The following is a 12,379-nucleotide window of genomic DNA, read 5'->3' on the forward strand; positions in this document are numbered from 1 at the left end:
TGTGTATGTGCCATCAGTACAGAGCCACTTTTTATATCTGAAAAAAAAAAAAAAGGTAAGAAATTGACAGTTAAGTCATAGAGATTCAGTCAGGTATGTTTATAGCAGATTGTGCTACAGTGGCAATGGAACTTCATATATAATATGCAAGAGAATGTTAAATAAATGTTTTAAGCATACACATAATTACATAATATAAACAGTCTTTTAACATCTTATGGTATTCATTCATCCATACGGTTAGCACTTTGTTAGAACTCATCACTTTATTTATTTACATATTTCCCATTGTTTGACAGTATACTGATTGTATATAGATGGGTCACATTGACTACATATCATTGTAAAATTATGTGATATTGGGACTGTCATAATGAAGAATGTTCAGATTGATGGATATGCACTATTTTTCTGCTGTTTTAGTAGTTTCTCATTGTGCCATCTCAATGAACTTCAAGAGAGTATGTGAGCACATAGGATTTATGTTTTTTAGGTTTTGCATTTCAATGATCTCAGTAACTAACCAAATCAGTAAAAATACATATATGAAATGTCCTGAACCTTACATTTTGGTTGTTTAACACCTAATTGATTTGAGTATATCAGATCATTGTTTAACAAAATAAAACTCAAGGGTATTGATTGTTAATGAGTACAGTATATCAGTATTTAAAAGCCGATAAGGCAAGTGTTGTTGGGTTAGTTACTCTAAAAAAGTAATTAATTACTAGCTACTAATTATATCTGCAACAGTGTAATTAGATTAATGTATTAATTACTCTAAAACTTATACTTAGTAATTACTTATTACTAATTACTTTTTAAATCCTATACAGTATCAACATTGACCAGTTGAACAATACAAGGATGGACATGAAACTGCTCTTTTAATTCTTTCAAATAAATAATATAAATTGCATAAATTATTTTAGAACTGACCATGGTATTTAAGAGTAAGGTTACATTAAAAACATACATACATTTTAACATTAGATGTTAAATTTTGATTAATTTTTTTAATACAGTATTTAAAGGTGCCCTAGAATCAAAAATTGAATTTACCTTGGGATAGTTGAATAACAAGAGTTCAGTACATGGAAATGACATACAGTGAGTCTCAAACACCATTGTTTCCTCCTTCTTATATAAATATCATTTGTTTAAAAGACCTCCGAAGAACAGGCGAATCTCAACATAACACTGACTGTTACGTAACAGTCGAGATCATTAATATGTACGCCCCCAATATTTGCATATGCCAGTATGGGGTGCATGGAGCGCACGATTTAAAGTGGCCGCAGCCTGAATCGGTGCATAGTTGATGCCCCAAAATAGGCAGTTAAAAAAAATTAATTAAAAAAAAAAATCTATGGGGTATTTTGAACTGAAACTTCACAGGGGACTTATATTACATCTTGTAAAAACTGGTTCTAGGGCACCTTTAATGCAAATACATCAGAAGTAACTGTAATTAAAATTTTAAAGAGTAATCCCTTACTTTTTAAGTTAATTAAATTGCAGTAATTAATTACTTAGAAATGAGTTACACCCAACACTGGATAAGGCCACATGAACACTCTAAACAGTTAAACAAAAACAATCTTAGGAACCTCTCTGTAATTTATTTTTAGTTTTACTACTGAATGACTAAATTTGTATATGTGCAAAGAGATAGTGGGGCACAAAAAAAGAATTTATTCTTTGTTTTTAATTTTTGACAATGGTGCTGAACTGTTAAATAAATATGGAGTAAAGATTTTGGCCCGGTTTCATAGGCAGGGCTTAGATTTAGCCAGGATTAGGCCTTAGTTCAATTAGGACATTTAAGTAGCTTTTATAAACATACACTAGAAGAAAAAAAAAAAAACATTACTGGTGTGCATCTTGAGACAAAACAATGGCACTGACATATTTTAAGATATATCAGTGCAAGTTACTTTTAGGTAAAACAGCTTAAACATGCATTTTTGTCTGGGACTAGCTTAAGCCTTGTCTGTGAAACTGGGGGTTAATGTCATTGTTGTTGTTTTGTTTTTTAATTAACTGAAATTGTGTGAATTTGTAATTAGGGAATTTCACAAAAATAAATAAATAAATAAATAAATAAATAAATAAAATCCCTGTTTTCAATCTTGATGCTGACCATCATTTATGGAATTTTTTCACACTTAGCCAGACACTATGGTAATGTACATACTGCACAAACGAGTAAATCTCCTACTCCATTTCATGCTTTTTTTTTTAGAATGAAATTCACACAAATCCATGTAAGTATACTTTTATCTTCAATGTCAACTGATCCTTCAGAAATTATTCTAATATGCTGATTTGATGCTCAAGAAACATTTAATTTAATTTGATTATTATCAATGTTTATTTTAAATTGTAATAAAATTTCACATTTTATTTTATTTTAAATTGTAATAAAAATTTATTAATTTATTAATAAATTTACATGCTGGGCATGCGCTGCTGCTTCAGCCATCATATGGTAGAAAATGTCCAAATTTAAACATACAATTTATTTTAAATGTGTGTGTGTGTGTGTGTGTGTGTGTGTGTGTGTGTGTGCCGTGTGTGTGAGTGTGTCATATATATGTATGTATGTATGTATATATGTATGTATAGTTCCCTGGTGTTCATATGTGCATTTTAAGACGTTTTAAAGGATTAGTTCACTTTTAAATAAACTTTTCCTGATAATTTACCCACCCCCATGTCATCCAAGATGTCCATGTCTTTCTTTGTTCAGTCGAAAAGAAATTAAGGTTTTTGATGAAAACATTCCAGGATTTTTCTCCATATAATGGACTTAAATGGGCACCAAACGGTTCAAGGTCCAAATGACAGTTTCAGTGCAGCTTCAAAGGGCTTTAAACGATACCAGACGATGAATAAGGGTCTTATCTAACAAAACGATCGGTAAATAATAAAAAAAAAAAATTGTTTTGAGCACTTTGGTTTGGAACGCACCGCTGGTTACCGTGAAAACAGTGTCACGTGCTGGGCACGCGCTGCTGCTTCAGCCATCATATGGTAGAAAATGTCCTACAAAAAAAAAAAAAAAAGTGTTTAACAAGCTGAGAGAAGTCAATCCATTTCTTTGTTGGAAGGGTGTAAATGTAACTGTTTTATTGTTGTCTTGGTAAATATTCACTTTCCCAAATGGCCATGGAGGAGAATCGGAGGGTCACATTCAGCAGACAGACACCAACACACTGTATTTTTTTGTATTTATTTCAACAAATGACAACCAAAATCAAACCCATAGAAGCTTGTGAACAGTTTTGAAGTGGCTGCGTGCAAGTTATGTTCATTCACAAGCCAAGTGAGAGTCATGCTTGCAAATGTAATATTAATTATTAAACCATTGTTATTAAACCATTATTCAGTGACATTATTCGATTTTCTATATGGCGTCTTCCCATCACCACCTCAACCTACGTAGTGTTTTTAAACATAGAAAAGGCTAAATTTATATTACACCATCGATTTTTTTACCTGAACAACGAAGTGGGCAAGTGATGATACCGGTGTTGCAGCTGAACACTGGAAACACAGATTATCACAGCAAGCCTACCTCAAGCCATAATGATTTCAGGCAGCCTAAACGCGTTATAACATATTGTGAACAGCCTGAATGACGGCACTTATGTAAACATTAACTTTAACGTCTTTGTTGTATGCCACACAGGTCTACAGTGTGCGTGTGAGAATGTGTTCTTCTGTTGTCTGATAATTGATTGACAGCTTTTAGGTCTGTTAGCACTGAATGTGTCACCACCTCATCAGCACTGAAAATGTGAATTTTTTTTAAGACCATAATCGCACAACCCATTTGTAATTAAATCAACTAATCAAATATTTGAATATTGTGACCCTTTATATATCTATACCCACATCCCTATATATATATATATATATATATATATATATATATATATATATATATATATAAATGAAACTTGGATATATTTTAGAGTAGTCAATGTGCTGATTGTATAGCAGTATAGATTTACTGTCCTCTAAAAATAACTCAACATACAGCCATTATTGTCAAAATAGCTGGCAACAAAAGTGAGTACACCCTAAGTGATAACTAATGTACGTCATTTAACCATGCAAAGCCACATGTCCTATTCATCATGTTCATGTTTTTGCCTGCCTGACAGGACCATACAAATGTGTGGATCTTGTATTAGAGCAGTTGAAATTTGGTGCTTTGAGTACAGTTCTCTCATACTGGATGTTCAACATGGCATCTCATGGCAAAGAACTCTCTGAGGATTTAAGAAGTAGAATTGTTGCTCTCCACAAAGATGGCCTAGGCTATAGGCCATTTTTACACAATAACCGTTTGGAGGCCATTGGAGTCCACAAGGAGAACAATCCTGGAATGTTTTCATCAAAAACCTTCATTTCCAGCATTGCGACATCTAGTGAGAAGCGTTTCAATTCGTCACACACCTCTCGGTTACAAACTACAAATCACTCGATGATTAAACTAAACTTTTAAATCGGATGAAACAGCCAACATTCCCAACGAGACTGATTAGGAAAACAGGAGAAACGTGCCATGAATGAAGATAGAAGACATTTAAATCTCAAAATCACCGCACTAACACACATTTAAAATGAATGAAGTGTAGCAATAAAACTGTTATAGCCATTTATACTGCAATATTTATTAGGTGGGTATATATATAATTCATGTCTTTGTTAAGGTGTAGTTTGAACCTGCGTTTAGACGTTTTTTTAAAGACCTGTATAACATATTATCATATAATATCATTTGACAGTGGTATTAGTGAGTAGCCATGTATGGTTTTATCTGTGGTTACCAAGTCTCACTGTGAGAATATTTTCATTTAAGCCTAATAATTAATAAAATAACTTTTACCAATAATTTCTGGAAACCTCAAATGATACAAAAAAATATAATAATTATACTTTTTAATCTACGCAACAAATGTACTTCCTGGTCTCTTAAATAGACCTCTAACAGACCAACCTCAAAATGTTTTACATATTTTTCCAACTGATTTGTAATGCATTATTTAATAACCGGTGTGTGTGTTTGTATCAATCCTCTAAATGCAAATCTCGTTCCCACTCCGCACCAGTGAGGGCGATATTGAAGTATGTTCATACGAACGCAAATGAAGAAGAAGAGCTAACGTTACATTGCTCACGTTTCTTCTCTGTGTAAGAAGTAGTTTGTTGGTTCATGTCAAAATAAGGTAGGTGCATTATATTATGTGTCTTCATAAGTTTGATACATATTAGTGTGCGTCTGCTTATTTGTAAAGCCTATTATGACTGTGCATTAATATGTATGGTGTCTCTTAGAAATCGCCTGTACTGTATCTGTAGGAAGCGTCAGCAAAAGCTGTAGAAGTTGGCTTGAGTGACATAGTTGTGATCTGATATTTCATTGTTTTAGATTCAGAAATACCTTGAAAATCAGTAAAATCCAATAATTAAATCATACTATATGCGTGGATTAATCTAGTATCAACCAAGCTCTTTTACAGATCAGTACAAGGTCGTGAACTCATGAACAAACAAAAGTTTAAACTTTTAAAAAGCAGTTAGTACATCATACTCCGTAAGCTATTTCGCTTTTCGAAATAGAAATAGCCTTTATAGTTTTTGTTTAACAGGTTAAAAGTTAATGCACGGGACAAAAAGTATTTACGGAAGCTTGTGTCTACATTACTTGCATGCATAGTGCCATCATTCGCTATTCGTTTGTATTTGTTCGTGAAATAATTATTTCAAAAGCAACAAAGTATCGTGGTCCAGGATTTGCAATTTATTCAATGGTGATATTGTATTTTTTTTTCTTCCATTTACCTGTCTTTATTAATTTTCTATAATTCTTTTATTTCCGTGGAACACAAAAAATGTTAGGCAGAATGAGAGTCACGGTCATTTACTTTAATTGGAAAACATGGAAAAGTGAGTCTGTAAACCTCCAGCATTCTGCCTCTGTTAGTGTTCCTACGTGAGGGAGTTTTTAGGGTCACTTTACTGCGTGCTTTCCCGCTGTTTATAACGTACACGTTGGCAAATGTTGTATTTGGGCATACAATAAAAACATGTAGCCTATCTGATCTGTAGCATATTGATGTTTAACAAAGACTTTGATACTGACCATAGCTGAAGGCAGCGGGTCTCCGAGTGATACTAGTCCTTTATAAATATAGCAAAATATGTTTCAAGTTTCGTAATTGTGCGTTTAGGCTAATATGAATTTTCTGATCATTGGCGGATGGTGAATCAACTCCATGAAAAAAAAAAAGGATGCGCTTTTACAAACACATTTAAATAGATTTCCTTGAAATAGTTTCATGTTTCTTGCCACTGCACAACCTAAATATCCCAACATAAATACTTCTGATTCATTATTTGCTAATAAAGCATCTACGTTCACAAACCACTGTTAATTTTTATCAGATTACGGGGGATTTGGCATGGCAAAGCGCGCAAGGGGGAACTCAATCACACAAAATCTCACTCTTTTTATTTCATGGCAATCACAAGAAGTTCTGTAACAATAAATGAAACTGACTGCACAATTAATCTCTTATTTACATAATTGTTTGTTATAATGAGGGGATATTTGCCAGCGTGCATAACTCGGAATCCACTCGCCGCTTAAAACACCAGGGTTTTTGTTCAGTGCTATCTTAAAGGATTAGTTCACTTTTTTAAATAAAATTTTCCTGATGATTTACTCACCCCCATGTCATCCAAGATGTTCATGTGTTTCTTTCTTCAAAAAGAAATGAAGGTTTTTGATGATTATTCCAGGATTATTCTCCTTATAGTGGACTTCAATGGCCTCCAGACGGTTGAAGGTCAAAATTCTACTTGCTGGGATAGGGAAGGCGTAGGACATACAGCATAAGCGTTTTGAAGCACGTGCAAAGTGATAATGTGTTTATAAAGCATATACAGTTGTATTTTTTTTTCGAAAATGACCAATCGTTTTGCTAGATAAGACCCTTATTCCTCGTCTGGTATTGTTTAAAGCCCTTTGAAGCTGCACTGAAACTGTAATTTTAAACTTCAACCGTTTGGAGGCCATTGAAGTCCACTATAAGGAGAATAATCCTGGAATGTTTTCATCAAAAACCTTCATTTCTTTTCGACCGAAGAAAGAAAGACATGAACATCTTGAATGACATGGGTGTGAGTAAATTATCAGGAAAATTTTATTTAAAAAGTGGACTCTTCTGATTGGTCACTTTGTTCAAGAACTCAACAGATATGTTTGTGATTGGCTACACGGCTCAACCCTGCAAAAACACATTGTAAGCCTTGTTCTTCAGAGCGCAAACACAGATACACACTGGATCGTTTTCGCTAATATTACGGTGAAAACTGATCCTAGAACAATAGTTTATGTGCAGCTTTTCCCTTTTAAAGCAATCAAAAGCAGTAGAGATTAGTGTTCCTGTGAGCTAAATGCTGCTGAAGACATTTGGTTATGGAATACGTGAATGGCCAAATCCAAAGAAATACAGAGTTTGCTCTCAATCGTAAGTTTGCTGAATGACCTTATGATTAGGGGGCACTGCCCCCCCCGAATTCATAATTGGTGTGTTATTTTCTTCATGTAGACTTTTACACAGAAGTGAGATAAATTTCGAATTTACTTTTACCAGGTTGTTGACGGTGTTGGGTTGCCATGGCATCAAGAGCAGGACCGCGAGCTACAGGAACAGACGGCAGTGACTTTCAGCACCGCGAGCGAGTGGCATCACACTATCAGATGAGGTATGAATGTTGTGAATAGACCTTTTCTTAATCTTTGATATCATTACTATTATTATTATTATTATTATTATTTATTTATTTTTTTTAAATGGGAATGAAAGCAAGGCTTTGAGGGATAGAAATACATCTCTTCAATGGGTTGTACTGTTATTTAATGTGTTTTTGGATTGTTCTGCTGATGAAACACTGCAAAAATGTCTTTCCAAGAAATGTTAGACAACAAAGAAAAAAAAAAAAACTTGAGCCGTGGAAAATTATAAGTGATTTTAGAAACTTTATACATTTTTTTTTTTTTTTTTTTTACAGCGGAAGCCATTAAAAACATGGCAAGTCTATTCCTTACAGCCTCGCTTTCATACCTTGTCATGGCGCTGATCTGAATAAGGTCTATTGGTGTTAATGTAAACAATATGATTCGTAGTAATATTTTAATATTGTATTTACATTTTCGCATGTGGTTATTCCTGATTTACTGAACTTTTTGATCTCTTGAAAACAAAAAGCTTCTAAGAAAATCCATTTGTAATATTTACTAATGTCTGTGTGTAGTACTGTATTTCATTGGCAGTTTTTAATAAATCTAAGTTCTTATTAGTAGCTTGGGATAATGCACTTGTAGTCCTAGCCCAAGTACCTAACCCTTTGATGCGCAAGCTATGAAAACCCCTTCTAATGCGCAACATGGGTCAAAAATGACCCGTATTCATTTCCTATGTAATTTCAATCATGGTTGAGTGTTTCTTTGCTGAATCTTTGAAAGAAATGTTTTTTATCATTAATTTATTCCAGGTATTCCTTAAATATCTTGTTTTTGATTGACAAAAATCATTATGTTCATTTTTTCTTTATTACTTTATAAACAAACACAGTTTTGTCTGTCTACATCAATTTTACACACATGGGTCAAAAATGACCCGTATTCATTTCCTATGTAATTTCAGTCATGACTGAGTGTTTCTTCGCTGAATCTTTGAAATAAATTTACTTTATCATTTATTTATTTCAGGTATTACTTAAATATCTTGTTTTTGATTTTCTACAAATAATTATGTTTATTTTTCTTTATTACTTTATAAACAAACACAGTTTCTACATCAATTTTACACACATGGGTCAAAAATGACCCGTATTCATTTCCTATGTAATTTCAGTCATGACTGAGCGTTTCTTCGCTGAATCTTTAAAAGAATTGTATTTTGTCATTTATTTATTCCAGGTATTCCTTAAATATCTTGTTTTTGATTTTAACAAATCATTGTGTTTATTTTTTCTCTATTTTTTTCATAAACAAACACAGGTTTTGTATTTCTACATCAATTTTACACACATGGGTCAAAAATTACCCATATAGAAACCTTTGCAAATTTTCGCAAGAAGGAACATATTTACTGCAGACAACTGTTCATCCGCCACACATTTCATGTCTCAACATGGCTGCTTTTGTATATTTGATGGATGAAAGACATATTATATTTCATATAATAGGCTGTATATTATATTTCATAATTTGTATTTTTTGTCATAAACCAATGCTACTGGTCACTTTTTACATCTATCAGTGTTCCTGAAAAGTAACAGTTTTGAACAAGGTTTCTGTCCAACAGTGAAAATATATAATAAGTGTATCGATGAACAGTGATTTTGAATTTCTTTATCTAGAGTGTTAATGGCTGGTCCTCAACAGAACTGAGGTGGATGATGACATCACTGTAAAAAAAGCTGAAAGTGTACTTTGCGAACAGTCAAACGCAATTTAAATGTGTATGTGCAGGGTTGCAGAAATTTTGCAAAAAAGTTACAGAAATCTGTATGCTGACCCTCACGTACACATAAAAAATGAAGTATACGTTGGCCTTTAGAAAGGTAATGACACACACATTCAAAAAAATTCATTCAAAAAGAAAGGAAAAATTAAAATAAGGATTTGGTTATTGAGTAATAGATGGAATAATGAATGATAAAATTAATTTATTGTAATATATGCGATATAGAAAATAACTAATTCGGGTCACTTTTGACTCATGTTGTATTTGTCCAAAACTGTTACATTTCAGGAACGCTGACAGACATAAAGGATGACCAATTGCATTGATTTATGACAAAAAATTAAAAAATATGAAATATATAGCCTAACATATTAAATATAATAAGACTTACATCCATCAAATATACAAAAGTAGCCTTGTTAAGATGTGAAATGTGTGGCAGATGAACAGTTGTCTGCAGTAAATATGTTCCTACTTGCAAAAATTTGCAAATCTTAAAGATTTCTATATGGGTCATTTTTGACCCATGTGTGTAAAATTGATGTAGAAACTGTGTTTGTTTATAAAGTAAGAAAGAAAAATAAACATAATTATTTGTAGAAAATCAAAAACAAGATATTTAAGTAATACCTGAAATAAATAAATGATAAAATAAATTTCTTTCAAAAATTCAGCGAAGAAACACTCAGTCATGACTGAAATTACATAGGAAATGAATACGGGTCGTTTTTGACCCATGTGTGTAAAATTGATGTAGACAGACAAAAACTGTGTTTGTTTATAAAGTAAGAAAGAAAAAAATGAACATAATGATTTTTTACAATCAAAAACAAGATATTTAAGGAATACCTGGAATAAATGAATGATAAAATACATTTCTTTTAAAGATTCAGCAAAGAAACACTCAACCATGATTGAAATTACATAGGAAATGAATACGGGTCATTTTTGACCCATGTTGCGCATTTAGAAGGGTAGTGATACAAAAATGATTTTTATTAAAAAAGTAAGAAAGAAAAAATTAAAATGAGGATTTGTGATGATCAAAAACAAGTTAATTGAGGAATACCTGGAATACTGAATGATTAAAATAATTTCTTGCAAAGATATAGAAAATAAAAACTCAGCCGGGTCATTTTTGACCCATGTTGTGCATCAAAGGGTTAAAGGGTTAGTTCACCCAAAAATTAAAATAATGTCATTTATTACTCACCCTCATGCCTTGGAATGGCATGAGGGTGAGTAATAAATTACATTATTTAAATTTTTGGGTGAACTAACCCTTTAAATTATTTAAAATTCATCCCTATGTTCACATACTGTGATATTAATAAAATAAAAAGGTAATATAGTGTATGATGGGAACATATATGGGGAATGACCCCTTACAACTACTTAAAATACTGTTCTATTACAGGATTAATCTCTGAAGTTACAAAGTTTCTGTTACCCTGACCCTTCTCAATTCCCCCCCCACCAGTGTGGCCCTGAAATCTGAGATCAAGAAGCTGAACATCGCTCATGCAGTGGTCTGGTTGCTTGTAGCAGCACAGGTGGTGGTCAGCCAGCTGAATCTGGTATCCCATAAAGTGGTGGCCTCTCCATACCAATGGGAGTACCCATATCTTCTGAGCATCATACCTACTGTCTTCAGCTTCATGGCTTTGCCGAAAAACAACATCAGTTACCTGGTCATCTCAATGATCAGCGCCGGGCTTTTTTGTGTAGCTCCTATTCTTTATGGAGGGATGGAGATGTTTCCTGTGGCTCAGCAGCTTTATCGCCACGGCAAAGCTTATAGGTTCATCTTTGGCTTCTCTGCCGTGTCTATAATGTACTTAGTCTTGATTATTTCAGTTCAAGTACACGGCTGGCAGATCTACTACAGCAAAAAGCTGCTGGATGCCTGGTTCACCAACACACAAGAGAAAAAAAAGAAATAAGAGACTGCTGGAGAATAATAGTTTGTCAACTGCTTGTTTGTGTCTTTGAGAGCTCTTTGATCACGTATGTTTTTATGCTTACCTGACTAACTAATTTGAGCCTAAGGAGAGATCAGATTTGTTAAACCAGGATGTTCAGTATCAATCTTCTCATTCACTGGATCTCATCCCAGATTGTGCTTAGGTTTGAACTGCAGCCATTGTAATCTCTGTTTCCACCACATTTTCCACATGCCTTTTAAGAGATACCTCAAATCTTATCCACAAGGGATTCAGTGGGATTCCAGACATCCCTGGGAAATATATCTTCAGTTATGAGGAAGCACATGGTGTGTATGATGAAAACCCACCCACAGCAAAGAAATCAATTTACTACAGTAATGTATGCTCTTTTTCCACCAATCATCTTACAATAAAATTAATAGGAAATGTAAATTTTATTTCATGGCTGTTTTAATTCTTGTATTATTTTTAGGCCTGTATTTTTCTCTTTATATGAATATGGAGGAAAAAAAAAAACATTTCTAAGTATTAATTTTACAGTCCTCCCCTCCCTTCTTCTTTCCTGTCCTCCAATGATTGAAACAACCTAAGGGTATTGTTTTCTAGAAATGGTCAGCAGATAATTAACTAAGGTTTGTGACTTAGTAAGAGTTGACATGGGGTTTAAATTTTTGCTTGAGATTTGTATCTTTATAAGGAGCCATAATTTGTGACTGCAATGATGTCAATAATCCTGTAAAAGTTCATTTGAATCAAAACTAGTCTATAATAAATGAGTTAGTCCATCAGATTTCCACAACATCATCAACCTGAAGAAGGAAATAATGAAAATAACATACTTGTAGATGACTTCAAGATATTTGAGTTGTATAGTTTCAAGTT

At 33.2% G+C, this 12,379-nt stretch overlaps 1 protein-coding gene across 1 annotated transcript; it reads left to right on the forward strand.

Annotated features, from left to right (window-relative positions):
* Positions 1-5,154: 5,154 nt before the first annotated feature.
* Positions 5,155-11,881, forward strand: jagn1b (jagunal homolog 1b). Its single transcript, XM_067398559.1, has 3 exons — positions 5,155-5,240; positions 7,674-7,785; positions 11,032-11,881. The coding sequence occupies exons 2-3, from the start codon at positions 7,697-7,699 to the stop codon at positions 11,492-11,494; spliced, it is 552 nt and encodes a 183-aa protein (XP_067254660.1). The 5' UTR covers positions 5,155-5,240; positions 7,674-7,696; the 3' UTR covers positions 11,495-11,881.
* The last annotated feature ends 498 nt before the right edge of the window (positions 11,882-12,379 follow it).

Source organism: Chanodichthys erythropterus, chromosome 10 (assembly GCF_024489055.1).
Source record: "Chanodichthys erythropterus isolate Z2021 chromosome 10, ASM2448905v1, whole genome shotgun sequence".
In the NCBI taxonomy this organism is placed as follows: Eukaryota; Metazoa; Chordata; class Actinopteri; order Cypriniformes; family Xenocyprididae; genus Chanodichthys; species Chanodichthys erythropterus.

Bases quoted from the DNA above. Each gene is read 5' to 3' on its own strand.
- jagn1b (XM_067398559.1), top strand. From the start codon at position 7,697: ATGGCATCAAGAGCAGGACCGCGAGCTACAGGAACAGACGGCAGTGAC. The intron at 7,786-11,031 runs GTATGAATGTTG...CCCCCCCACCAG, and splicing joins GCATCACACTATCAGATGAG to TGTGGCCCTGAAATCTGAGA.